General features: G+C 45.0%; 2 protein-coding genes across 9 annotated transcripts in view; both read right to left on the bottom strand.

Moving 5' to 3' along the window:
• Positions 1–5548: 5548 nt before the first annotated feature.
• Positions 5549–12701, bottom strand: LOC115118666 (uncharacterized). Of its 7 annotated transcripts, none has more exons than XR_003861884.2 (5): positions 10825–12701; positions 10022–10197; positions 7986–8107; positions 7451–7865; positions 5549–7331 (listed from the first exon to the last, which is right to left on the bottom strand). XR_003861884.2 is itself a non-coding variant. In XM_065001960.1 (5 exons), exons 3-5 carry the CDS (start codon positions 7747–7749, stop codon positions 7108–7110), a joined length of 378 nt encoding a protein of 125 aa, XP_064858032.1. In that variant the 5' UTR covers positions 7750–7865; positions 7986–8107; positions 10825–12678; the 3' UTR covers positions 5549–7107. The 7 variants fall into 7 exon arrangements, 1 of the variants encoding a protein (XP_064858032.1); XR_003861883.2 differs by having other exon boundaries at positions 10016–10197; XR_003861886.2 differs by lacking the exon at positions 10022–10197 and having other exon boundaries at positions 10825–10930; positions 11330–12684.
• A 500-nt stretch (positions 12702–13201) lies between these two features.
• Positions 13202–25299, bottom strand: part of LOC115118667 (ras association domain-containing protein 5-like) — a 42164-nt gene continuing 30066 nt past the window's right edge. Inside the window, exons 3-6 of one of the 2 annotated variants that reach the window (XM_029647349.2) lie at positions 16615–16725; positions 16161–16500; positions 15923–16038; positions 13202–15773 (exon numbers count right to left, since the gene is read on the bottom strand). In XM_029647349.2, coding sequence (XP_029503209.2) covers positions 15630–15773; positions 15923–16038; positions 16161–16500; positions 16615–16725 — 711 coding nt within the window. In that variant the 3' untranslated portion in view covers positions 13202–15629. Of the gene's footprint in view, positions 15774–15922; positions 16039–16160; positions 16501–16614; positions 16729–25299 lie in introns of both variants that reach the window. The other variant, XM_029647348.2, reaches the window with a different exon arrangement.

Here is a 25299-nt window from a genome sequence, read left to right on the forward strand (position 1 = left end):
GGCACGACTCCAAAACCATCATTAAGTTTGTCGATGGCACAACACTGGTAGGCCTGATCACCAACAACGATGAGACAGCCTATAGGGAGGTCAGAGACCTGACCGTGTGGTGCAAGAACAACACCCTCTCCCTCAATGTGATCAAGGCAAAGGAGATGAATGTGGACAACAGAAAAAGGAGGACCGAGCACCCCCCATTCTCATCGATAGGGCTGTAGTGGAGCAGGTTGAGAGCTTCAAGTTACTTGGCGTCCACATCACCAACAAACTAACATGGTCCAAGCACACCAAGTCAGTCGTGAAGAGGGCACGACAAAACCTATTCCCCCTCAGCGGACTGAAAAGATTTGGCATGGGTTCCCAGATCTTCAAAAGACTTTACAGCTGCACCATCGAGAGCATCCTGACGGTTTGAATCACTGCCTGGTATGGCCACTGCTCGGCCTCCGACCGCAAGGCACTACAGGGGGTAGTGCGTACGGCACAGTACATCACCGGGGCCAAGCTTCCTGCCATCCAGGATCTCTATACCAGGCGGTGTCAGAGAAAGGCCCTAAAAATTGTCAAAGACTCCAGCCTCCCTAGTCATAGACTGTTCTTTCTGCTACCGCACAGGGGGTACCGGTACAGAGTCAATGTGCCCGGGGCACCGGTGTCGAGGTAATTGAGTACACGTAGGTAGAGTTATTAAAGTGGCTATGCATAGATGGAGTAGCAGCAGTGTGGGGGGGCAGCAATGTAAATAGTCCGGGTAGATATTTGATTAGCTGTTCAGGAATCTTATGGCTTGGGGTAGAAGCTGTTTAGAAGCCTCTTGGACCTAGACTTGGCAAGTGGTACCAGAGCACCAAGTCTATGTCCAAGAGGCTTCTAAACAGCTTCTACCCCCAAGCCATAAGATTCCTGAACAGCTAATCAAATGTCTACCCGGACTATTTACATTGCTGCCCCCCCACGCTGCTGCTACTCCATCTATGCATAGCCACTTTAATAACTCTACCTACGTGTACTCAATTACCTCGACACCGGTGCCCCGGGCACATTGACTCTGTACCGGTACCCCCTGTATATAGCCACGCCATTGTTATTTACTGCTGCTCTTTAATAATTTGTTTTTCTTAACTTTTACATTTTTAGGGATTTTCTTAAAACTGCATTGTTGGTTAAGGGCTTGTAAGTAAACATTTCACCTGTTGTATTCGGCGCATGTGACAAATAAAATTTGATTTGTATATATAAGGTCCTACAGTTGACAATGCATGTCAGAGCAGAAACTATAACATGAAGTCGAAGGAACTGTCCGTAGAGCTCCGAGATTATGATGAGGCATATATCTGGGAAACTATTTCTAGAGTGTTGAAAGTTTCCAAGAGCACAGTGCTCTCCATCACTGGGAAATTGAAAAAATAGGCAAGGAGGACCTTGGTTAGGGAGATGACCAAGAACACAATGACCACTCTGACAGAACTACAGAGTTCCTTGACTGAGATGCGAGAACTGGCCAGAAGTACAACCGTTTATTCAGCACTTCACCAATCTGGGCTTTATGGGAGAGTAGCCCGACGGAAGTCACTCCTGAGAAAAAGGCACGACAGCACGCCTGGAGTTTGCAAAAAGGCACGAGAAAGACTCTGAGATCATAAGGCAAAAGATTTTGCGCTCTGATGAGACAAAAATTTTACTCTTTGGCCTGAATGCAAAGCACTATGTCAGGAAAAAAACAGACACAGCTCATCACCTGTCTAACATCATCCCTACTGTGAAGCATGGTGATTGGCAGCATCATGCTATGGGGAGGCTTTTCAGCGGCAGGGACTGGGAGACTGGTAACGCTGGAATGGCTTCAGAACAAGAATGTGAAAGTCCTTGAGTAGCCCAGCCAAAGTCCAGACTTGAATCCCATTGAAAATCTGTGGAAAGACTTGAAGATTGCTGTTCACCGCCTGCTCCCCATCTAACTTAACAGAGCATTAGAAAATCTGCAAGGAAGAATGGGAGAAAATGACCAAATCAAGATGTGCAGATGATACAGACATACCCAAGACCACTCAAAGCTGTAATCTCTGCCAAAAGTGCTTCTACAAAGTATTGACTCAGGGGTGTGAATACTTATGCAAATGAGATACTGTATTTTGGAGCGTGTGGCAAATAAAGTTTGATTGGATTCTATATTTAATTTTCAATACATTTGCAAAAAATAAAATACAAGTTTTCACTTTGTCATGATAGGGTATTGGGTGTAGATGGGTGAGAAAATCCATTTTGAATTCAGGCAGTAACACAACAAAATATGAAATAAGTTAAGGGGTATGAATACTTTCTGAAGGTACTGTATATGTGGTGTTCAGTTAGTATTAGTAGTGTTTAGTGCTCACTTAGCCATTTACACATGTGCAACAACGTTCCTAGTGTGTGTACGCACATTGCTTGGTGCATATCATCATAAAGCCTTGTCACAAACTGATGATTCTGTGAGGGTCCAAGGTTGATTTACATTTACATTTAAGTCATTTAGCAGACGCTCTTATCCAGAGCGACTTACAAATTGGTGCATTCACCTTATGACATCCAGTGGAACAGTAGTGCATCTAAATCTTTTAAGGGGGGGGTGAGAGGGATTACTTTATCCTATCCTAGGTATTCCTTAAAGAGGTGGGGTTTCAGGTGTCTCCGGAAGGTGGTGATTGACTCCGCTGTCCTGGCGTCGTGAGGGAGTTTGTTCCACCATTGGGGGGCCAGAGCAGCGAACAGTTTTGACTGGGCTGAGCGGGAACTGTACTTCCTCAGTGGTAGGGAGGCGAGCAGGCCAGAGGTGGATGAACGCAGTGCCCTTGTTTGGGTGTAGGGCCTGATCAGAGCCTGGAGGTACTGAGGTGCCGTTCCCCTCACAGCTCCGTAGGCAAGCACCATGGTCTTGTAGCGGATGCGAGCTTCAACTGGAAGCCAGTGGAGAGAGTGGAGGAGCGGGGTGACGTGAGAGAACTTGGGAAGGTTGAACACCAGACGGGCTGCGGCATTCTGGATGAGTTGTAGGTGTTTAATGGCACAGGCAGGGAGCCCAGCCAACAGCGAGTTGCAGTAATCCAGACGGGAGATGACAAGTGCCTGGATTAGGACCTGCGCCGCTTCCTGTGTGAGGCAGGGTCGTACTCTGCGGATGTTGTAGAGCATGAACCTACAGGAACGGGCCACCGCCTTGATGTTAGTTGAGAACGACAGGGTGTTGTCCAGGATCACGCCAAGGTTCTTAGCGCTCTGGGAGGAGGACACAGTGGAGTTGTCAACCGTGATGGCGAGATCATGGAACGGGCAGTCCTTCCCGGGAGGAAGAGCAGCTCCGTCTTGCCGAGGTTCAGCTTGAGGTGGTGATCCGTCATCCACACTGATATGTCTGCCAGACATGCAGAGATGCGATTTGCCACCTGGTCATCAGAAGGGGAAAGGAGAAGATTAATTGTGTGTCGTCTGCATAGCAATGATAGGAGAGACCATGTGAGGTTATGACAGAGCCAAGTGACTTGGTGTATAGCGAGAATAGGAGAGGGCCTAGAACAGAGCCCTGGGGGACACCAGTGGTGAGAGCACGTGGTGTGGAGACGGATTCTCGCCACGCCACCTGGTAGGAGCGACCTGTCAGGTAGGACGCAATCCAAGCGTGGGCCGCGCCGGAGATGCCCAACTCGGAGAGGGTGGAGAGGAGGATCTGATGGTTCACAGTATCGAAGGCAGCCGATAGGTCTAGAAGGATGAGAGCAGAGGAGAGAGAGTTAGCTTTAGCAGTGCGGAGCGCCTCCGTGATACAGAGAAGAGCAGTCTCAGTTGAATGACTAGTCTTGAAACCTGACTGATATGGATCAAGAAGGTCATTCTGAGCGAAGGTCACTGGAGTCTGCTGATCAAAGCTGATAAGCAATTTGAGGAGACAATATTACTGTACTAAATGGTTTGAATTAAACAATGCCATGTTCATTGATTAGATTGATTGTGGAAGGGACAAATAATAGCGAACTAAGCTATACAATAATGAACCATCACAAACCACTTAATTTAGTGAAAATAAGTAACTGGAAAATATATATTAAAATATACCTGACTACAACTATCCATGTCTCTCCTCTTTTCCATGTCTATGGAGGTAGCAGAGTCAACAGGTTTTGAATATAAATTGATTATTTATTGATTTATACCATCAAAATAACAGAAGTTATCTTAAATACTACTGAATTGGGACTCAGACACTCGCTGCTAGAAATCAATATAAACCTTAGTAGTATAAAACAGACTCCATTTAACCGTGAAATAAACAATACAGAAGCTTTACATTTGCAGTGATCTTACTCCGGTAGGCTATGCGTATTCTGTTGTGATAATCGATGACCTACAGTTTGCTTTCAAGTCTCAGACTAATAGGTCAATTTGGTCAAGTCGCCTGTCAAATTGAAGAGAAAATAGTGTAAATTCACAGAGAAGATTCTTGCGTTATGTAAAGAGCAATAAATGTATTCATGCTGGTGCTGGGCATCCAGGGAACTGACGCAAACTCGTTTGAACGCAACTGGTATTATCACTGTATACAGGTATTAATCACACCCACATGGTGGCATGTATAGAGCATTGATATGCTTAAACTACTTGTCAAATTCAGGTGTGCATTCACCAAGAGGGCCCAGGAATTTTATAATGTAGTCTAGTTGTCTCAACATATTTCCTTTTGAAACATTAAATCAAACTGGACATATTATTTTACACATATGTATGCATGTTGGATTGGAACCTGTGTTATGGTCAGATGACATGAAAATAGAGCTCTTTGGCCCCTCACACCAGGGGTGGGTTTGGCATCGAAAGAAGGATGCATATGCAGAGAATAATCTCATACATACTCTAAAATACAGTCGAGGAGCTTTGATGTTATGGGGCTATTTTGCTAGGCATTTTAGCCAAAAACCTGGTTGCCTCTGCCAGGAAGTCAAAACTTGTGGATCTTCGAGCAAGACAACCCCAAGCACACTTCAAAATCCACAAAGAAATGGTTAACAGACAACAACAAAAAAATCTACCTTTGGCATTGGCCATCTCAGTGTCCAGACTTGAACAACATTAAAAAGATATTGTTTGAATGGAAGAGGGCAGTCCATAAACACAGACCAACGGATATAAAGGATCTGGAAAAAATGGAGGAATGGTCTAAGATCCCTCCCAATGTGTTCTCCAAACTCATAAAACATTTTAGTGAAATTGTTCAGCGCCATAATCCTCGCAAGGGGAGTGCGCCGGAGTATTGATTACTTGTTAAACAAAATATCTTTCTCTGAGCAATTGTATAGTTAAATAAAGGCTTAAGTTTTTTTAAATGAATATGCATATTAATAATCAAAACATGAAGGACAGTAACAAAACATAGGGAAAACTATTTCTATGGAAAAATATCTGACTGTTGATCTTCATTTCCCTCTATTTTTGATTTGTGAAGAATGTCATAACAGCATGTCTTGCCATCTAGCTAAAACCACTCATGAATTATGACTTAATGCCAGACTACCAGAGATGTATTTTGTATTTATTTTATTTCACCTTTATTTAACCAGGTAGGCAAGTTGAGAACAAGTTCTCATTTACAATTGCGACCTGGCCAAGATAAAGCAAAGCAGTTCGACACATACAACAACACAGAGTTACACATGGAGTAAAACAAACATACAGTCAATAATACAGTAGAAACAAGTCTATATACGATGTGAGCAAATGAGGTGAGATAAGGGAGGTAAAGGCAAAAAAAGGCCATGGTGGCAAAGTAAATACAATATAGCAAGTAAAACACTGGAATGGTAGATTTGCAGTGGAAGAATGTGCAAAGTAGAAATAAAAAATAATGGGGTGCAAAGGAGCTAAATAAATACAGTAGGGAAAGAGGTAGTTGTTTGGGCTAAATTATAGGTGGGCTATGTACAGGTACAGTGAGCTGCTCTGACAGTTGGTGCTTAAAGCTAGTGAGGGAGATAAGTGTTTCCAGTTTCAGAGATTTTTGTAGTTCGTTCCAGTCATTGGCAGCAGAGAACTGGAAGGAGAGGCGGCCAAAGAAAGAATTGGTTTTGGGGGTGACCAGAGAGATATACCTGCTGGAGCGTGTGCTACAGGTGGGAGATGCTATGGTGACCAGCGAGCTGAGATAAGGGGGGACTTTACCTAGCAGGGTCTTGTAGATGACATGGAGCCAGTGGGTTTGGCGACGAGTATGAAGCGAGGGCCAGCCAACGAGAGCGTACAGGTCGCAATGGTGGGTAGTATATGGGGCTTTGGTGACAAAACGGATGACACTGTGATAAACTGCATCCAATTTGTTGAGTAGGGTATTGGAGGCTATTTTGTAAATGACATCGCCGAAGTCGAGGATTGGTAGGATGGTCAGTTTTACAAGGGTATGTTTGGCAGCATGAGTGAAGGATGCTTTGTTGCGAAATAGGAAGCCAATTCTAGATTTAACTTTGGATTGGAGATGTTTGATGTGGGTCTGGAAGGAGAGTTTCAAAGCAATGCAGAAGATGGCAAGGAAGAGATTACAAATAAGAATCAATAATTTCCTCTTGAAACAAACATCAACCAGTAACTATAACATGAAGCATAAGCAATCTCATACAGATAAGGAAATTGAGAACAATTCCTCTACAATGCGTTCCACAGCAATCTACAATCTTTCATCCTGGTTCTCATGCAAAGTTAAAAACAATGTTAAAAAGCAATACATTCCCAACTTCAATAAAACCAAATGCTCATAGTGGGGCAAATTGAAACACTGCATTCGATTTGTAAATTATTTTAAAACCATCTTCCATACTTCCTACTAAAACAAGTGCAATTACATTTTTGGAAGTCAACCTGGATCGGGAGCGGGAGAAGGATTTAGAGCATGAGGGGGAGCGAGAGACTGAGTGCATGGCGGGGTACTTCGATTTAGGATGGTCTTCTTGTGGGGAGGGAGACTTGGAGGCGGACTGGGCACGCTCTGTTTCCATTCTCTGTGGGGGTCGGGGAGCGACTCTAGGACTTCTTGCTGACAGACTTCTCTTTGGAGTGGCTTCTGGATTCCTGCTCAGACTAGACTTTAGACTAGCTCTTGGAGCGAGACATACGGGCGTCGGAGTGAGAGCTGGATTTGAGGCTCACTGAGCAGCTACGAGACTTGTGGGAGTGAGAACATGACTTCCTGGTGCGAGAACGTGAGCGGGACTTGGAACGGGATTTGAGTGACTTGGAGAGGTGGGAATTCCCGGATCTAGAACGTGATTTCTGGTTGGACCTGGATCGAGAGCGGTGTGTACTACGAGTGTGACCTGTGGAGAACAAACACACAAATTAAAACTAGTTGTGTTACAATGACATTTCCTCTCTGGGATAAACTAAGTATTCATCTATGTAGCTACTCCAGCCATGTGAAGTGGAGTTCTCTTACCGTAAGCGAGACCTGGAGTGGCTGCCAAAACTTCTGCTCCTGCTGCGAAAGTGACATCTGCTATGAGACCTGGGAGATCAAACACATTGTAAGCCTGGATAACTTATCAGCTTTTGTAGTAGAAAAACAGCAAATTAAACATATCACCACTTCCACAGGAGGGCCATAAGGACCCAACGGCTGCCTTATGTGGTAGGCCCAGGACTATCCTGACCAGGAGCAGCTGCCAGAGTAGGAGCGCCGGTGGCAAGGCTTGTCCTCCACCAGGCAGATCTTCCTCCCGTTGATTTTGGTGCCATCCAGCATGTCCAGGGCCCTCATGTCCGAGCGGGAGCAGAACTCAATCACCCCTTCATTGGGCCACTCCTTATGAGTGTCGGCATATGTCACCTCAATCAGCTTGGCGCATGAAGTCCTGTCAATCAAAAATATATTGTATAAATTAATAACAGGCACATTTTTTGTGTGCTTGAAACAAATAACTTGTTCTGACCCGTTTTCAGAGAAAGATGGAGACTTGACACACAGTGCTCACCTTTAGGTCCTGCCAGCTGCAGCGACTGGAGAGGCTGTCCACAATAAGGCGGTACTCTGTGCGTACAGGTGGCCAATACATATCTCAGCCAGTGGGGCTTCGGCTGCTGTAACCACTACCGTCTTTAAAAGAACACGGACAAGACAGTCAGTCAGTATGGCACAGTGGGGGTGAAAACTCATGGGGTCTACGAGAACTGGTCCTTGGACTTTTATTCCTATGTGGACCGATTTATTTGATTTCAGCTTTATTTAACCAGGTAGGCTAGTTGAGAACAAGTTCTTATTTACAACTGCGACCTGGCCAAGATAAAGCAAACCAGTGCGACACAAACAACAACACAGAGTTACACATGGAATAAACAAGTGTACAGTCAATAACACAATAGAGAAAAAAAGGAAGTCTATATACAGTGTGTGCAAATGGCGTGACGAGGTAAGGCAATACATAGGCCATAGTAGCGAAGTAATTACAATTTAGCAAATTACTTCTGGAGTGATAGATGAACAGATGATGGTGTGCAAGTAGAAATACTGGTGTGCTGAAAAGTAAATAAAAACAATATGGGGATGAGGTAGGTAGATTGGGTGGGCTATTTACAGATGGGCTATGTACAGCTGCAGTGATCGGTTAGCTGCTCAGATAGCTGATGTTTAAAGTTAGTGAGAGAAATATAAGTCTCCAGCTTCAGCGATTTTTGCAATTCGTTTCAGTCATTGGCAGCAGAGAACTGGAAGGAAAGGTGGCCAAAGTAGGTGTTGGCTTTGGGGATGACCAGTGAGATATACCTGCTGGAGAGTGTGCTACGGGTGTGTGTTGTTATGGTGACCAGTGAGCTGAGATAAGGCGGAGCTTTACATAGCATAGACCAAAAGATGACCTAGAGCCAGTGGGTCTGGCGACGAATATGTAGCGAGGGCCAGCCGACGAGAGTGTACAGGTCGCAGTGGTGGGTGGTATATGGGGCTTTGGTGACAAAACAGATGGCACTGTGATAGCAAACTGGATACAGTCTGAGTAGAGTGTTGGAGGCTCAGTTGTAAATGACATCGCCGAAGTCGAGGATCAGTAGGATAGTCAGTTTTACAAGGGTATGTTTGGCGGTGTGAGTGAAGGAGGCTTTGTTGCGAAATAGGAAGCCAATTCTAGATTTAATTTTGGATTGGAGATGCTTAATGTGAGGCTTGAATGGAGAGTTTACAGTCTAGCCAGACACCTAGGTATTTGTAGTTGTCCACATATTCTAAGTCAGAACCGTCCAGAGTAGTGATGCTAGTCGGGCATGCGGGTGCGGGCAGCGAACGGTTGAAAAGCATGCATTTAGTTTTACTAGCGTTTAAGAGCAGTTGGAGGCCACGGAAGGAGTGTTGTATGGCATTGAAGTTTGCTTGGAGGTTAGTTAACACAGTGTCCAAGAAGGGCCAGGAGTATACAGAATGGTGTCGTCTGCGTAGCGGTGGATCAGGGAATCACCCGCAGCAAGAGGGATATCGTTGATATATACAGAGAAAAGAGTCGGCCCGAGAATTGAACCCTGTGGTACCCCCATAGAGACTGCCAGAGGTCCGGACAACAGGCCACTAGCTCCCTAACACGATTGTACTAATGAGTGATGTGGTCTAACATTGCCTTGGTAGAGGTAGTAACACATTCAGCCAATGTCCATCTGAGCATCAAAACAGTCATAGGGAACGGACAGCATTCCTGCTCAATGCATACAAGCTCAAGAAGAGAAATGCCTATTTCCTTGATTCAACCTCAATTTAACATTTATTTTGCTGTATAAAATAAAAAAAAGTAAACATCACATCAACCAAACAACAATACTAAAAAAGGGGGGTATCTACGACTACCAACTGATACCATAGAAGCTGACAGAAATCTACCACTGTACAAATAGCCTATGACTTACAATGGATGCAAACGGCTCTCTTGTTTAATAGTCAGCTAACATACGCCAACATGTTTTTTTGGCTTAAACCTTTTGCGATATTTCTTATTTAAACAGAAAAACCAATGGGATTCCTCACCATCACCTTTGTCTATTGGCAAAAGGCTGCAGTCATCATGGCTTCTGGTAAGGTCAACCAAGAGGTCATACGTCAAAGGTCACACACACATTAAGGTGAAAGCCAAGGCAAAACGGGACAGGCAGTCATCTTAACCAGTCATCTTAGCCTCAAGGGATACGAACTTATGCCCGCAGTGGCCTCTTTCAAATTGAAACATGAAGGACTTTGTTAATGTTGAAGTCAAATGATAACCTGAACATATTGCATGGTCATATATCCTTTAGTTTACATCATAGCTGGGCTGTTTACACACACACAAATAAAAAAAGACTATTGAGTGTGTTCCAATGCCATAAAGCAAAGCAACACAGCTGAAATGTAAACACCACATCTAACACCCCCAACCCAAACCGTATGTGTTCAACAACAGCATCAAATTGTGTTTTTCACGGGATAAAATATCAGCAATGGCTTGAGAGGAAATTTCAGCAAACAAGACACTGCATACATACAAAACACTTTCTAATATTTAATGAAGCTGCAAGTAAGCATTTTGTTGGATGGATGGATAACATGCGTACCCGTATACGACTAATACAACTTGAAACAATGTTGTGCTTGATTCAAATTTAATTTATACGGCTACAGAGGTATTATTTCAGTGGGCCTCCAAATTGCAAGCCACAGAGAATAATCTAGTATCATTGGAAGAGCTATCGAAGTGTTGTGTTCATGACTTTTACTGCCCCCTGCTGGAACTCCGTCATCATACCTGAGAAAAAAAGTCGAATGTGATGCATTTATACAAATGTATAGAGTACACTTACTACGTCCAGTTCCGCCAACTATAACCCCCACCACCACGAGCGTGTTCAATGATGACTCGTTCTCCGTCGGCGTCACATCGAACTCCACAAAGCCGTACCTGCAACACTAGATCGAGCATGAGCGAGAAGACGGAGCAATGCTGAAGACGGGTCAGTAGGTCTACTGTGTTGGCTAAATGTCAACAACAAACAGCTGACAATCTAGCTACTACAGTCAGCAGTCGCCATTTCGCCCATGTTAGCTAGCTAACACCTTAACTTACTCATTCTTCAGATCAACCTCCAGCAACCACTAAACACATATGGATGTCTTCCTCACGAACATGACAACTCAATCTGCCTACGTACTTACGCGGCAATATTTGTAATATCCCCGAGTTTTTCAATCTAATCGTAAAGTGTGCATTCAATTCTTCTTCTACTATGGTATTAGGGGGTCTGGAAATAAGTGTTAGAGGTGCATTCTGCCACCTACGGTACGGGTGGTAAACGATAGAAAACATACCCATTGTATGAAAGGGGCGAAAAAACGACATCACCCAAAATACAAAAATAGAGACATTCATAAACATTCCACTCCTTCAGTCACATTCCAATTCAAGACATCCCTACACAGGCTCAACCCAAAAAGCGTTCTGCTGCACATTTTCTCCGGTTGTTTCTTCTGTTGTGCTGTGCAGTTTATGAGCATTGCAATAAATGCTACAAAGTCTACCCTTTTCACATGTAATATATCCAGGGGAGAATGACTGCCCTCTCATTGAAGTCACGGAAGTTCAAGGCCGACCGTGGTACTGCATGCATTGTTAGCAGAAAACAGGATCGCCCAAAATAGTGAATGGAAAAATGTCAATCTTCGAGTAAAAAAATGTTTAGAGGACACTCGTGGTACCAGTAATACACCCGATGTATGTCTTTGAACCGATTATTTTAGAATTACACACAGAAGAAGTTATAAGGATAATTTAGTTGCTAATGGCAGCCTGCATCACCCCGGACGGCCTTCACAACTTGAGTTATGTATGCCATGTTCAAAACGACTGGAAACTCTGAAATCGGAAACTTCCGACATCTTTCTAGATCTCAGACTTTCCGGCCTTTTTTGAGTTCCCAGTTGTCTTGAAAGCAACATTACTCAATGAGAGGAGGCAGCACAGAGCTAGCCTGGAACATCACTTCCTGGAGTAGCTCAAACTGCGTATGTTATTTCTCCATGAGATGCCATCTTAACTCACTTAATTTGGCTTCAATGTGCTATTAAGTTTTCACATAGGAATGAATGGTGTCACGTGATTGATGTCTTTGTCTATTCATAAATACCATCATTAAATATATCAGGATCCTCAATCATTGGTGCAGTCTCAATTACCATAACGCCTTCAACGCCACTCGCTTCTTCCACTCTTCTCACCAGCTCCAAACAACCTCTGTCTCCTTCACACTAACAAGGCTATCCAGGGACTCAGGCGCATGCTCACCACCACAGTTGCAGCATATAACCTCAACTGGCATACGATATTCTCATGCACAAAAGCTCTTACAGGTTATCTCATAAAGCCCGACTCATCAAAAAACAATACCATGGACGAAGTGGGTTTCCTTACTCCATCCACTATACAGGTCAGTCAACGTTCACCAATCACTTCACCTCCTTCTTCAGGTATATCATCTGCATCCACTTCATGGCAACCCAAGAGATAACCCCTTTAAGAGGCGCCCTGCTATAAAAATCCATACACAAAACATTCCATACACAAAACATTCCATACACAAAACATTCCATACACAAAACATTCCATACACAAAACATTCCATACACAAAACATTCCATACACAAAACATTCCATACACAAAACATTCCATACACAAAACATTCCATACACAAAACAAAACATTCCATACACAAAACAAAACATTCCATACACAAAAAAACATTCCATACACAAAACAAAACATTCCATACACAAAACAAAACATTCCATACACAAAATATTTGAGGCGCAAAGCGCACTTCTTCTGTTACCGCGAACACACAAAAAATATATACTTATCTATAGTATAAATAATACAGTTGACTTTCTCTCCAACTCTGCTTTTGAATGAGCACACCTCTGGAGCAGACAGGAAACCATTTGGGACTCTTCATTCATGGAAGGGAAACTAAAAGAGGCCTTTTAGAAGGAGCTGGTTGAACTCTGGGGAGTTGCAGAACCACCACCGACAGAGAGGAAGCTGGCCTGGCGACTACGTAAACAGGGACATAAGGCAGCAGCACAGAGTGAACAGCACACATGAGATATGATATGAGTGTACCCAGGGGACTTTCCGGAACAGAAAACAGTGAGAATGAACTCATAAAGGAGACGAGGGAGACTCATTAAAGGATGACATTTATTTAATTCTTCATTTTCTTTACAGATATCTATATACACATCTGATTCTTCAGATAAACCAAACTAAGAGATTATTGGAAAGCATTGATTGCCCACATCCTCTGACACTTAACACCAAGCCGAAAGGGGGTGAACCATAAAATAAATAACACACACGCAGATGTAAGCACACAAAGACACACACACACACAATCTTATGGTTTCCATCGTTGACATGTAGTCTGGTCTCAGATCTGTTTGTGTGGCTTCTATAAGCCCTGTGAGGGCAGGAATAGAACAGGCTTGATGAAGGGACTCAGCATCAGGAAGGCATGTGCTTTTGGACGATGAGAGAGACTGACTGGAATACATAGATATGAACTATCATATAACATTTATACCTTCATCTTCAGCCCAGACGCACACACCAATTCAACTAACAATAGTTATAATCAATAATAATAATTTGTCCTCCAATGTTTACATATATACATATGCATCACACTCAGATAAACATTAATTGTATGATCAATTTCCCTTAAAAAATGAATGAAAAAATCACTAATTTCATGCTCCTTCTCTAGGATACTATACAGACTGGCAGACCAATCTGTGGCCAGAATTAGTGTGCAAAAAAGTTTTTTCCTACAATACGTCATCTTTTCAGTCAGGCATATCCCACGGCCCCTGTCCCTCTTAACTTTGGTGTGATCACCAGAATGGGGTTTCTCAGCTCAATGAACTATAGGAACAGGAGTTTTTCCTAACTACATGAACTGACCAAGAACAACTACTGGCAGATGACATTTTGACCCTTAATCAGTGTTTGAGCATCAGTTCCTCATTCACTCGGTCCTGTAACAGTCGGCTCAGTAGCAGGGCTTCAGGGGCCCATCACAGCAGCACAGAGTGGCTGGCTCTAACAGGCCTCTAACAACAGTAGCTACAGCTGCATATCTTCTCCACAAACACTGGGAACAGCAGCAAAGCAGTCTTCCATCAGGAGAAATGTACACTTCCAGGTTAGGGTTCAGGAGATAAAGGTCAGAGGTTATTGATGAGGGAAGGGTGAAGAGTATATGAAGAGTCAAAACATCAACTGTTTGAAAATGCTTTAAACTCCAGCAGACGATTCATGCAATGAAGGAATCTACTGATTGTTTACATACGGTATGCTTCTGTAGGATGGATGAATGAATAACAGGTACAGAAGACATAGCTTCTGTAGGATGGATGAATGAATAACAGGTACAGAAGACATAGCTTCTGTAGGATGGGTGAATGAATAACAGGTACAGAAGACATAGCTTCTGTAGGATGGGTGAATGAATAACAGGTACAGAAGACATAGCTTCTGTAGGATGGGTGAATGAATAACAGGTACAGAAGACATATGTCTCTGTTTATGTGAATGTAGTCAGGGTACTCAATGGCTATCTGAAGAGACTAGTGTCTATGGGAATAGCATCTATTTATGATATACACATCTATCTGCACAACACCTCCCACACTAGCATGGTTACCCAAGGTAGATGGAGATGCAGGATTAAGTGAAAGTTAGCCGCCTGAGATAGAGGGGTTATTTCAGTGCTGGATAAATAAATTAGGATAGAGAGCTCAGGTCTTCTTCTGTTGCCTCCTTAGCTCAGCAGAGCAGTTCTATGAGAAACACTGGTGTACATCCCTGGGACTGATATGAGAGGAGTCTGAAGATGAAGACGAACATAGCTTTACCCCAGCATCTCAACCCTACTTCCCAACCCAAGCATACCCACCCGCCTCCTACCCTTCTAACCTACCATCGACCCTTGACAGAAGGCATGCAGGGACAACCTGAGAGTTGATATCGTAAACATCAAGTAATGGAACATTCCCAATGATCCATCCACCATGGAGCGTTGTTTTGAATGGTAATGTCTGTTCTAGTCCATCTGAATCTTTATGCAGGGGCGCTGGGGCAGATAGAGCAGGGTGAGACTCATGCCTTAGTAAATACATAAGTAAGTAAATAAGTAACACTTGCAGTAGCAGCAGCAGCAGTATAATCTTAAAAACATAATCAGACCAAACTGAGATTCAATGTAACATTAGGAGGCCCATCAGGTCACATTGTCAGACCAAAATGAGATATCTGAGCCCAGAGGGTCCGTCAGTTCATCGTGTCTTTCACCTCCCAGGGAAACACTGATTATGTTCCAGAATCCTGCCCACTCACCCTTTAATCAGTCCCCTTTTCCCTTTCCATGCTTTCTCAAGCCCTCCTCTCTTCTCAAGGGGGGTGAGGAGGAGGGATGGAGGGGGCTGACCGTGTAATGAGGGGAGAATAGTAGTCTGTGAGCTTCAGTGGTCTCCTGTCTCTCCCTGGGTCAACAGAAGGGTGAGGGTTGAAGGGTCAGGGTGAGAGATTAGGGATGAGGGATCAAGGGTGAGGGATCAGGGCTGATGCTCGCATAGTGCCTTCTGCAATCTCTGTCGGTAAGCTGTGAATCTCTGCTCCACCAATCGCACACGCTCAGTCTCCTCCTTCTCCAGAATCACCAGGAAGTTCTGCAGCTCAGGAACTGAAAACGCATGCCACTGAGAGGAAGAGAGAGAGAGAAACAGAGAGAGAGAGAGAGAGATGTATTAGTGATATTAAAGATAATGGTTTTAGGACACACAGTATGTGTGCATATGTGTATGTGTGTGTGTGTGTGTGTGTGTGTGTGTGTGTGTGTGTGTCTTACCTCCACCTCTCCGGTCTCATTCTCCTTGAGGACAAAGCTGAGCAGCTCAGGGTCTGGCCCTGCCACCAGTCTCAGACAGAGAGGACACTCCACCAGAGGAAGTTTCTGGAACAGATCTACTTAGACACACAGCAAAGGAAAGACACATCAGGTTCCACGTCCAGACTATTAGCATATTATCAGATATCTTCAGACCTACACTCAGTAGGACCAGAAAGTATATGTGTATATAACTCACCCTGTCCATCGCGGTGTGTCTGTCTGTACAGGGCAAACTTGCGTGGGTTATCCAGCACCATAAACTTCTTCAGCAGGCCCTGTATGACCTCCCTGACTGTGGTAGTACTACTGATGTGGAGTTGCTTCACACAGTCACTGGGAAGGTAGAACGACGTCCGCTTGTCACTCAACCCCGCTCCCTCTCCCTCCTGGCCCTCTGACACTGTCATTGGTCGACCGCGTCTGTCTGGCTTGCCTGACAGTTCCTCTAATCCCGCACCCTCCACAGCAAGCACCGTGACTGGCCGACTCAGCCTGAGGTGGACCTTAATGAAGCCAGTGTACAAACCATCAGCAGCCTGAGTGCGAGAGAGTGAGAGAGAGTAAGATGCCTGTGTGTCAATTTTGGTAAAATCAGATTGAATGCGTCACACTAGTACCCATGTGTATATGTAACGTGTTGTAGCACTCACCAGTTTCATGCCATTCTCTGAGACGTTAGAGTTGTAGTCCTCTATCCTGGCACGCACCTCTTTCTCTGACAGAGCCTTGGGTCCTCCCTCCTGTTCCTCTTTGACCTCATTCTGCTGAAACACACAAAGAGAGACAGACAACAGGCTGTGTGAGAAACAGGAACTGCAGTACAGGGGGAAGTTGAGAAAAAGAGCAGTCATTTTGACTTAGACCCGAGGACACCTTGACTTCCTCTCGGATGGTTTCATGACGATTCCCCTCATTCGGCTGCTATCACTCTAAACAGCAGAGGGTGCTAACTTTCAGAAACACACTGACACAGGAGTTTCCACTCACTCTCAAACACACACACACACACACACACACACACACACGCTTCTGGACATTGCCTATTGGGCTATAACATTTATAGAATGTTGCGTGACTCTTCATTTTTGACTCCCTCTCCCCTCCTCCCTCTCATTCTCTTCCTTGCCCTACTCCTCTTTCCTCACATCCTCCTGCCCTCCTCCCCCAAGCCATCCTCTTCCTCCCCTCCTCATCCTCCCTCCCCACAACCTGTCCTCCATCCCTCCTCCTCCTCCTCTCCCTCCACTTATCCCCTCCATTCTTCTCCACCCATCCATTCATCCTCCCTCCCCCTTCCCCCCACCTGTCCTCCCCACCTGTACTCCCCCTTCTCCTCCATTTGTTCTCCCTTCCCCCATCCTCCTCCTCCCTTCCATCCACCCATCCTCTCCTCTTCTCCTCCCTCCACCCATCCAATCTCCCACTGCTAGAGCCACGGAAAAGCACAAACCTCCACCTCCCCCATGCAGTGTGACTGTAGGACTCATCTTGAGACTCGCTCATCATGAGGTTGGGGGAGAGAAGGGAGAATGGGGAAGAGAAGGAGAGATGAGGAGGGAAGAGTGGAGGCATGGTTGCTGAGCAACACAGAGTTTGACTGGGTTATTTCTAGATGCATCCTCTGATGCTGTTTGGCTTCTTCTCCTCCTTTTCACTCTATTCTTCTGGGACTTCGGTTGTGTGTGTGAGTGAGTGAGTGAGTGAGTGAGTGAGTGAGTGAGTGAGTGAGTGAGAGAGAGAGATGGAAAAGAGGGGAAGACCGAGAGAAAAAGAGATGGATCGAGAATGATACATTTATGTATGGGAGTCCTCAGGGCGCGAGGGGAGTGTGTCTGCTTCATTCAGTACAGTCGTCTTGTCCATTGTGTGTGTGCAGCATATCTTTGCTTGCATAAGCAGAGACGGAGCAGGATCAGTCTGAACAGGATTTTGTCTCTCATTTCTTCACTCTGCTCCTCTCCTCCTCCATGAATATGAATAAGGACATCTTCTTGGGTGGAGAGTTATGTTTGTTGTGTGTTCAGTGTGTGTGCGGCACCTTTCCATGGCAGGGTTTAATGTGTGTGTTCATCTTGACATAAGAGTTAGAGTTAATGAAGGGAGAATGCAGAGGGAGTTTGGGCAAACTGGTCTAAATGTCAGAAACGGATTATTTCTAAAGGACCATGAGACTAAACACCACTTTAACACAAAGACAGTTTACAGTTGAGTCATTTAGCAGACGCTGTTATCCAGAGTGACTTACAGGAGCCTTGCTCAATGACACGTCAACAGATCTTTAACCTATTCAGGTCGGGGACTCAAACCAGCAACCCTTCAATTACTAGTCCAATGTTCTTAAACCGCTAGACTACCTGGTGCCCCCAAATACCTTGAAACAGCATGAAAACCCCTGTGACACAGAAGCTAGAGGATTGGCACAGCATTATTACTGTATTATGTGCAACACAATGTCTGCAGATAGTGTGCATATTCCTATAGCTTGCTATTTGGCATAGAGAAGCACGTTGAAGACGCACACCTGCCTCACACATAGGCCTATATCTGTCTGAATACAGATGTGCTTGGTGGATTCAAGGGTCACCGTTGAAAAATCCTCCTTCACTACTTCTTAGTTCTGGAAAACAATCAAATCTCTCAGGAATTCCTGTGTTTGTGTCTTAATGTTTGCTAGCTGCTAAATATAGTGCCCTCCCTCCCTCCCCTTTGTGTATTCCTATAGAAGAGAGAGTGACAATGGAGTAGTAGAATAATACTGACCCTTCACCCTTGCCGGTCCAAGGCCCACCACACCCACACAGAGCTCAGGGACAGAGGAAGTGAACCAGGAGAGAAGACCCACAACCAGACCCACACAGAGCTCAGGGACAGAGGAAGTGAACCAGGAGAGAAGACCCACACAGAGCTCAGGGACAGAGGAAGTGAACCAGGAGAGAAGACCCACAACCAGACCCACACAGAGCTCAGGGACAGAGGAAGTGAACCAGGAGAGAAGACCCACAACCAGACCCACAGGGCTCCCAGGAACATCCACAGTCAGGGAAAGTGCACATGACATGGCTCACACATGAGATGTTGCTGTTGTTCTCACGTTGACAGGATCAGACAGGGAAGGTCATGTGATCACTCAGGGGAATGTCACAGCGGGCGGAGGAGCAGATGCTCTCAGCCTTTGACACACACACAAGTGGACGTTTCTCAACAAAGTTGAGAAAGAGAGCAGTCATATTGACTTAGACCAGAGGACACCTTGACTTCCTCTCGGATGGTTTCATGACGATTCCCCTCATTCGGCTGCTATCACTCTAAACAGCAGAGGGTGCTAACTTTCAGAAACACACTGACACAGGAGTTTCCACGCACGCACGCACGCACGCACGCACGCACACACGCACACACACACACACACACACACAATCCATGGCCTGTCCTGTTTTGACTGGACAACTGTCTGACCTTAACTGTCTGAGCGGCATGGTGGTTTAGCTTTACAAGAGGTACAGAGGAGACCTCTAAACACATACTTCCAGACACAGCACAGACCAGTAGATTACACTTCACATAGCTAGGGAACATTCTAGAACCCCTCCATGGGAAAACACAGTGTCATCCGAGGCTGCAGTGTCACCCCAGAAACACCGCAAACAGATTCAGGCCTTTTACTGTAGCCTATACACCACATACATTCAACCTTTACTCAACTTTCCCCACAACCGTAATAATGTAAGTGAAGTGATACAGAAAGTTCCAGCACTTCAGTGTCATAGAAGGGCACCAGAAAAGAGAACATTCTGAAATAGACAGACCTTTAAGTGTCTGTGAGCACATGCGTCACGATACTTGACTACCTAACTCTAACCCAGGCTGCACTCTCTTCTCAGACAAGTCATCTTTACCGTAGCAACACCAAATTCCTCTTGCGGTATGATGGCGGTTTACCAAACCATTGATCCCTGAGCAGACTGCTGCGGTAGAGGAAGCACACAGGAGAGGAGACACACTTAGCTCCCCATCTCTCTGATAGCCAAATTAACTACTGTAGATGAGCTGTCACAGCTGAGATAACAATGAGCAGTGAAGATTACATTAGAGAGGGAGGGAGGGAGGGAGGGAGGGAGGGAGGGAGGGAGGGAGATTGGGAGATGAGAGTGGTGTTAAGAGACAGGCACAACTCCGTGTGGAAGCTATAACCCATGCCTCATTTCCTCAAGGCAGATACCATAGAACGTGGTTTTTGTGTGTGTGTGTTTGTGTTTCGTGGTGCATGGTTCTGGTTTCATACTTTCATCCAGTGTTATATCTGCACCCTCATCCCACTCTCTTCTCCTGTGATCAGAAAGCGCCAGGCACAAATATACACACACACAGTCTCTCTCTCTGTGTCTCTCCTTGCTTTACACCCAAACAGACGCCCCACAAGTCCTCGACTGGCAGCTTAATTAAATAGTACCCGCAAAACACCAGTCTCAACGTCAACAGTGAAGAGGCGACTCCGGGATGCTGGCATTCTAGGCAGAGTTGTAAAGAAAAAGACATATCCCAGACTGGCCAATAAAAAGAAAAGATTAAGATGGGCAAAAGAACACAGACACTGGACAGAGGAACTCTGCCTAGAAGGCCAGCATCCAGGAGTCGCCTCTTCACTGTTGATGTTGAGACTGGTGTTTTTCTTGCCATTTTGAGCCTGTAATCAAACCCACAAATGCTGATGCTCCAGATACTCAACTAGTCTAAAGAAGGCCAGTTTTATTGCTTCTTTAATCAGAACAACAGTTTTCAGCTGTGCTAATATAATTGCAAAAGGGTTTTCTAATGATCAATTAGCCTTTTAAAATGATAAATACAATGTCTACACTGTATTTCTGATCAATTTGATGTTATTTAATGGACAAAAAAAAAGTTTTTTCTTTAAAAAAACAAGGACATTTGAACGGTAGTCTATATATGTTTAAAAATAATATAATGTCTGAGGAATAATAGTAGGACTGGGAGTCGGAGGAAAACAGCCCTAGATCCTGACGTAGGGTTTCCCACATTATGGTCAGGGTTTGGATAGCTGATTCCAGGTATGTGGCTGGCGCCATTGTAGACAACAGGAAGAGTAAAGTGACACACACAGGGGAGGACTGCCCATCTGGCATTTCGGGCAAATGTCAGATGGGAAGGTCAATTTTTAGCCCAGTGGGCCTGTCTAACTTGGGCTTTTAGCGCAAAATTATCCTTAGCTGGCTAATAACGGGGGCCTGGTGTGTTAAAAATGCCAGGGATGATTTTCAGTCCCAGTCCGCCCCTGCAACACAAACATTAGTGGATTATGTCAGAGAGTACAGGAAGACTGTGGTTTTCGTATATATTTGCGTGTCTGTTTTTCATTTTCAATCGCTAGTGGGTGACAGGGTGGTTTTCCTGTACCGGGCGACTGCTTCTACAGAAGTACTAGAGCACGGCAATCATTCTTGCAGTATATGGGGAATTGGTACCTTTCAGTCATGGTTTAAGACTGGGTCCTTTGTTTTTGTGTTACAAGAGTCTCCACCCTGGCAACCCAAACTACACAAACAGACAAACACGGGCCGGGTCTGAATTATTTTGTGACTGTGATCTTTCCAAACCAGAGAGCAGAGGCACCGCAGGTATTAAGATAACACTGACAAAGGCCTCTGTGTAAGTGTCTGTGTAAGTGTCTGTGTAAGTGTCTGTGTAAATGTCTGTGTAAGTGTCTGTGTAAGTGTCTGTGTAAATGTCTGTGTAAGTGTCTGTGTAAGTGTCTGTGTAAATGTCTGTGTAAGTGTCTGTGTAAATGTCTGTGTAAGTGTCTGTGTAAGTGTCTGTGTAAATGTCTGTGTAAGTGTCTGTGTAAATGTCTGTGTAAGTGTCTGTGTAAGTGTCTGTGTAAATGTCTGTGTAAGCGTATGATTGATTCTAAAACAACAGAATCTCTATGCCCTCTGTTCTAATCAGCAACACTTCCCTCCATACGCTGCAATATGTGTGTGTGTAGGTGTATGTGTGTGTGTGTGGGTGTGTGTGCATGTGCGAGTGTGTACAGTATGAGAGAGAAGGAAATGCAGTCCATTAAAAGCCTTGATAACAGTCTCCCAGTGGGTGTGTGAGAGTAGAGTGTGGAGGCGTTTTCTGCACTAACATGTTGAACCCAGAGCCATTGATTTAAATCCATGGCTCTGGTAGTACCTACTATTCTGTAAATCTGCAGCTACATAGTTACAGTCCTATGTTATACAACTGATTACTATTCATATGAACAAACAAACAAGCCTCAAACATTCCCCTCTCTGGCGGAAGACGGCACCACCGCTGTGTAAAAATGAAAGTGTGTATATGTGTGTCCTGTGGAGTTCTAACTCAAAGCAGAATCAGTGAGATCCGCTGTTGCTACGGTTACCTTGTCCAGCTGAACTATTCTAAGGGAAAAGAAAGGGAAAGAGAGAGGGAGAGAGAGAGCGAGCCCTTAAGAAAATCTCACAATCAAGGACAGGTGTGTGACTATGGAACTAACTATCCTGTTACTAAGGAAACAACGACAACAGCTGATGGAACCATTAACATATTGCTCCTATACAGCCCGTTCAGAACTAAGTCATGAAAAACTGTACAGATCCGAACATGACTGCTGCAGTAGACAGTTTATCATTTATACTACTGCTCTTGCTTTTCACGAGAGTGGAGCTTGTTGTTGTTGTTGGCCAATCATCAAAGCGGCAATAGGCTACAGCCATATTGCCTTGTTCCTTGTGTGGCAAAAGATAGGACATATCTAATCAATGGAAGATGCAATTAAAAAAGACGGAATTAAAGTTAAAGGAGAAGTATAGACTACAACAACCAAGAGCCAACAGGTAGGCTGCTACATATTCTGAATGGAGTTGTTGTGGTTTGTAACTGTAGGATAGAAAGCACATGCACTGCAACCTCAGTTAGCCTAGCTAGCTAACATTTGATGTAGTCAAGACAGGTACAACGTAATCATATTTGATGATAAATAACCTCGCTAGTTATCCTCAGGTCCGTTCAGAACGGGTCTCTATATTTCCCAAACATATTTATGCAAAGCCCCAGGCTCATTTTGGAACGTTTTGGACCTGTGAAGAACTCTAGTGCTACTTCCTCTTAGCTCAACGCTTCTCCTTTTTCAGATGAATATTGTTGACATCAAAACTGACACAACCCCTCCCTCCATCTCTTTAAATGTGTCGTACCTTAACCAGCTTTGGGGGCTGGCGGAAGAAGGTGGTCTTTGCGGTGAAGAAGGTGAAGTCTTCTCCCTCCTCGTCCAGACTGCAGTAGCCGCTGCTCATGCTGTTGCTGCCAGTCATTTAGGAGTTAAATACGAGCCCTCGGCTGCCTATAGACACCCAGCAGAACCACAGGAGGAATTCTGATTGTTCCCAAGGAGGGGATTCTCTGTTTGTAGAGGCATTCAGTAACAAATACTGTTCACAATGCTCAGTCCTAGAGCTCTTCACTTCCACTCTGAATCCACAGCCAGTCCCTTGGTAGCTCAGTATACGGACACACACACCACTAAAGCTCACAGTCCAAGTATTGCTCAGTTCTCTCAATACAAGCATCCACTGCCGGTCGTTCACAGTCCTGTGTCTGTAGCTATCCAGATATGCTTGGACTACAGGATCAGGGGTGAAGAGAGAGGGGAGGGGAGGAGAGGGGAGGTCGGCTTAGATTTGGGTCCGTACAGCGTTCCACCAGAGAGGCTTCAGGAAATCGGAGAGCGCGAGTAGAGCTGTGTCACTTCCTCCTGTCATGTGTGCTCTGACACCGGTATCACACACACATGCCGGTGTCACAGAGCCAGAGTATCAAAGCTTAGCCTCCAATTACAGCACTGCTCACCTGAGAATGCCTCACAGACACACATGCATACACATGCATACACATGCAGACACACACACACACACTTCTTCCTCAACCCCCTCCTACCCTACCGCCGTGTGTACTGAACAGCTGATAAGAGCCGTGAAAGGGTGCACACACACACACAAATGACTCTAGCAGGCTACTGCTGCTTAGCCATACAGGCACACGCTCACACATCAATTACTCTGACAGGCTCTCTCTCACACACACACAAACACACTCCGGTAGCTGTAGTTCAGGTCAGTGTCCCTGTGCTGCAGTGTCCCTGTGCTGCAGTGTCCCTGTGCTGCAGTGTTCCTGGTTCTTGGGAAGAAACCTTGGCTGCTGCAGGCATCTGACGTTTGCAAGTTCATCTGCAGCCACACACAGATAAGCTTGTGAACGAGAAGACCTTACTCTTCTCCTCTCTGTTTCACAGAGACAGGCAGAAAAGCTGTAGATCTCTCTCTCTCTCCGCCGAGCTACACAAACACCCTCTCCTCTCATCCCCTCCTCTATTCTTTCTCATTCTGCAAGCAACGGCACCCTGGTCAGCCCAGCCACTTCCTCTAATAGAGAGAGAGAGAGACACCATTGTAAATTCCATCTATATTTATGTTTATTTATTTTCCCTTTTGTACTTTAACTATTTGCACATCATTACAACCCTGCATATAGACATAATGACATTTCTTTATTCTTCTGGAACGTTCACTGATATTTTTGTATTGTTTATTTCACTTTTGTTTAAAATCTATTTCACTTGCTTTGGCAATGTAAACATATGTTTCCTATGCCAATAAAGCCCCATAAATTGAAATTGAATTGAAATCCATAGAGACAGAGACAGAGACAGAGACAGAGACAGGGAGAGAGAGAGAGAGAGAGAGAGAGAGAGAGAGAGAGAGAGGGAGAGACAGGGAGAGAGTGAGAGAGACAGGGGGAAGGAGAAAAACAGGGAGAGAGAGAGTGAGAGACACAGGGAGAGAGAGAGTGAGAGACAGGAGGAGAGTGAGAGACACAGGGAGAGAGAGAGTGAGAGACAGGAGGAGAATGAGAGACACAGGGAGAGAGAGAGTGAGAGAGACAGGGAGAGCGAGAGAGTGAGAGACACAGGGAGAGAGAGTGAGAGACACAGGGAGAGAGAGAGTGAGAGATACAGGGAGAGAGAGAGTGAGAGATACAGGGAGAGAGAGAGTGAGAGAGACAGGGAGAGAGTGAGAGAGACAGGGAGAGAGTGAGAGAGACAAGGAGAGAGTGAGAGAGACAGGAAGAGAGTGAGAGAGACGGGCAGGGAGAGAGTGAGAGAGACAGGGAGAGAGTGTGAGAGAGGGAGAGAGAGAGCGAGAGAGTGAGAGAGACAGTGAGAGAGTGAGAGACAGGGAGAGAGAGCGAGAGAGACAGGGAGAGAGAGAATGAGAGAGCGAGTGAGAGAGACAGGGAGAGAGTGAGAGAGACAGGAA

This window comes from Oncorhynchus nerka, linkage group LG15 (genome assembly GCF_034236695.1).
Source record: "Oncorhynchus nerka isolate Pitt River linkage group LG15, Oner_Uvic_2.0, whole genome shotgun sequence".
Taxonomy (NCBI): domain Eukaryota; kingdom Metazoa; phylum Chordata; class Actinopteri; order Salmoniformes; family Salmonidae; genus Oncorhynchus; species Oncorhynchus nerka.

What these genes read in the sequence shown, in the direction of transcription:
- LOC115118666 (XM_065001960.1), bottom strand. Translation starts at nt 7,749, where the DNA reads ATGGCACCAAAATCAACGGGAGGAAGATCTGCCTGGTGGAGGACAAGC. An exon ending in TACTCTGGCAGCTGCTCCTG is followed by an intron (nt 7,520 to 7,664) that starts GTCAGGATAGTC and finishes TTGATCTCCCAG; the next exon opens with GTCTCATAGCAGATGTCACT. An exon ending in CACTCCAGGTCTCGCTTACG is followed by an intron (nt 7,332 to 7,450) that starts GTAAGAGAACTC and finishes TGTTCTCCACAG; the next exon opens with GTCACACTCGTAGTACACAC.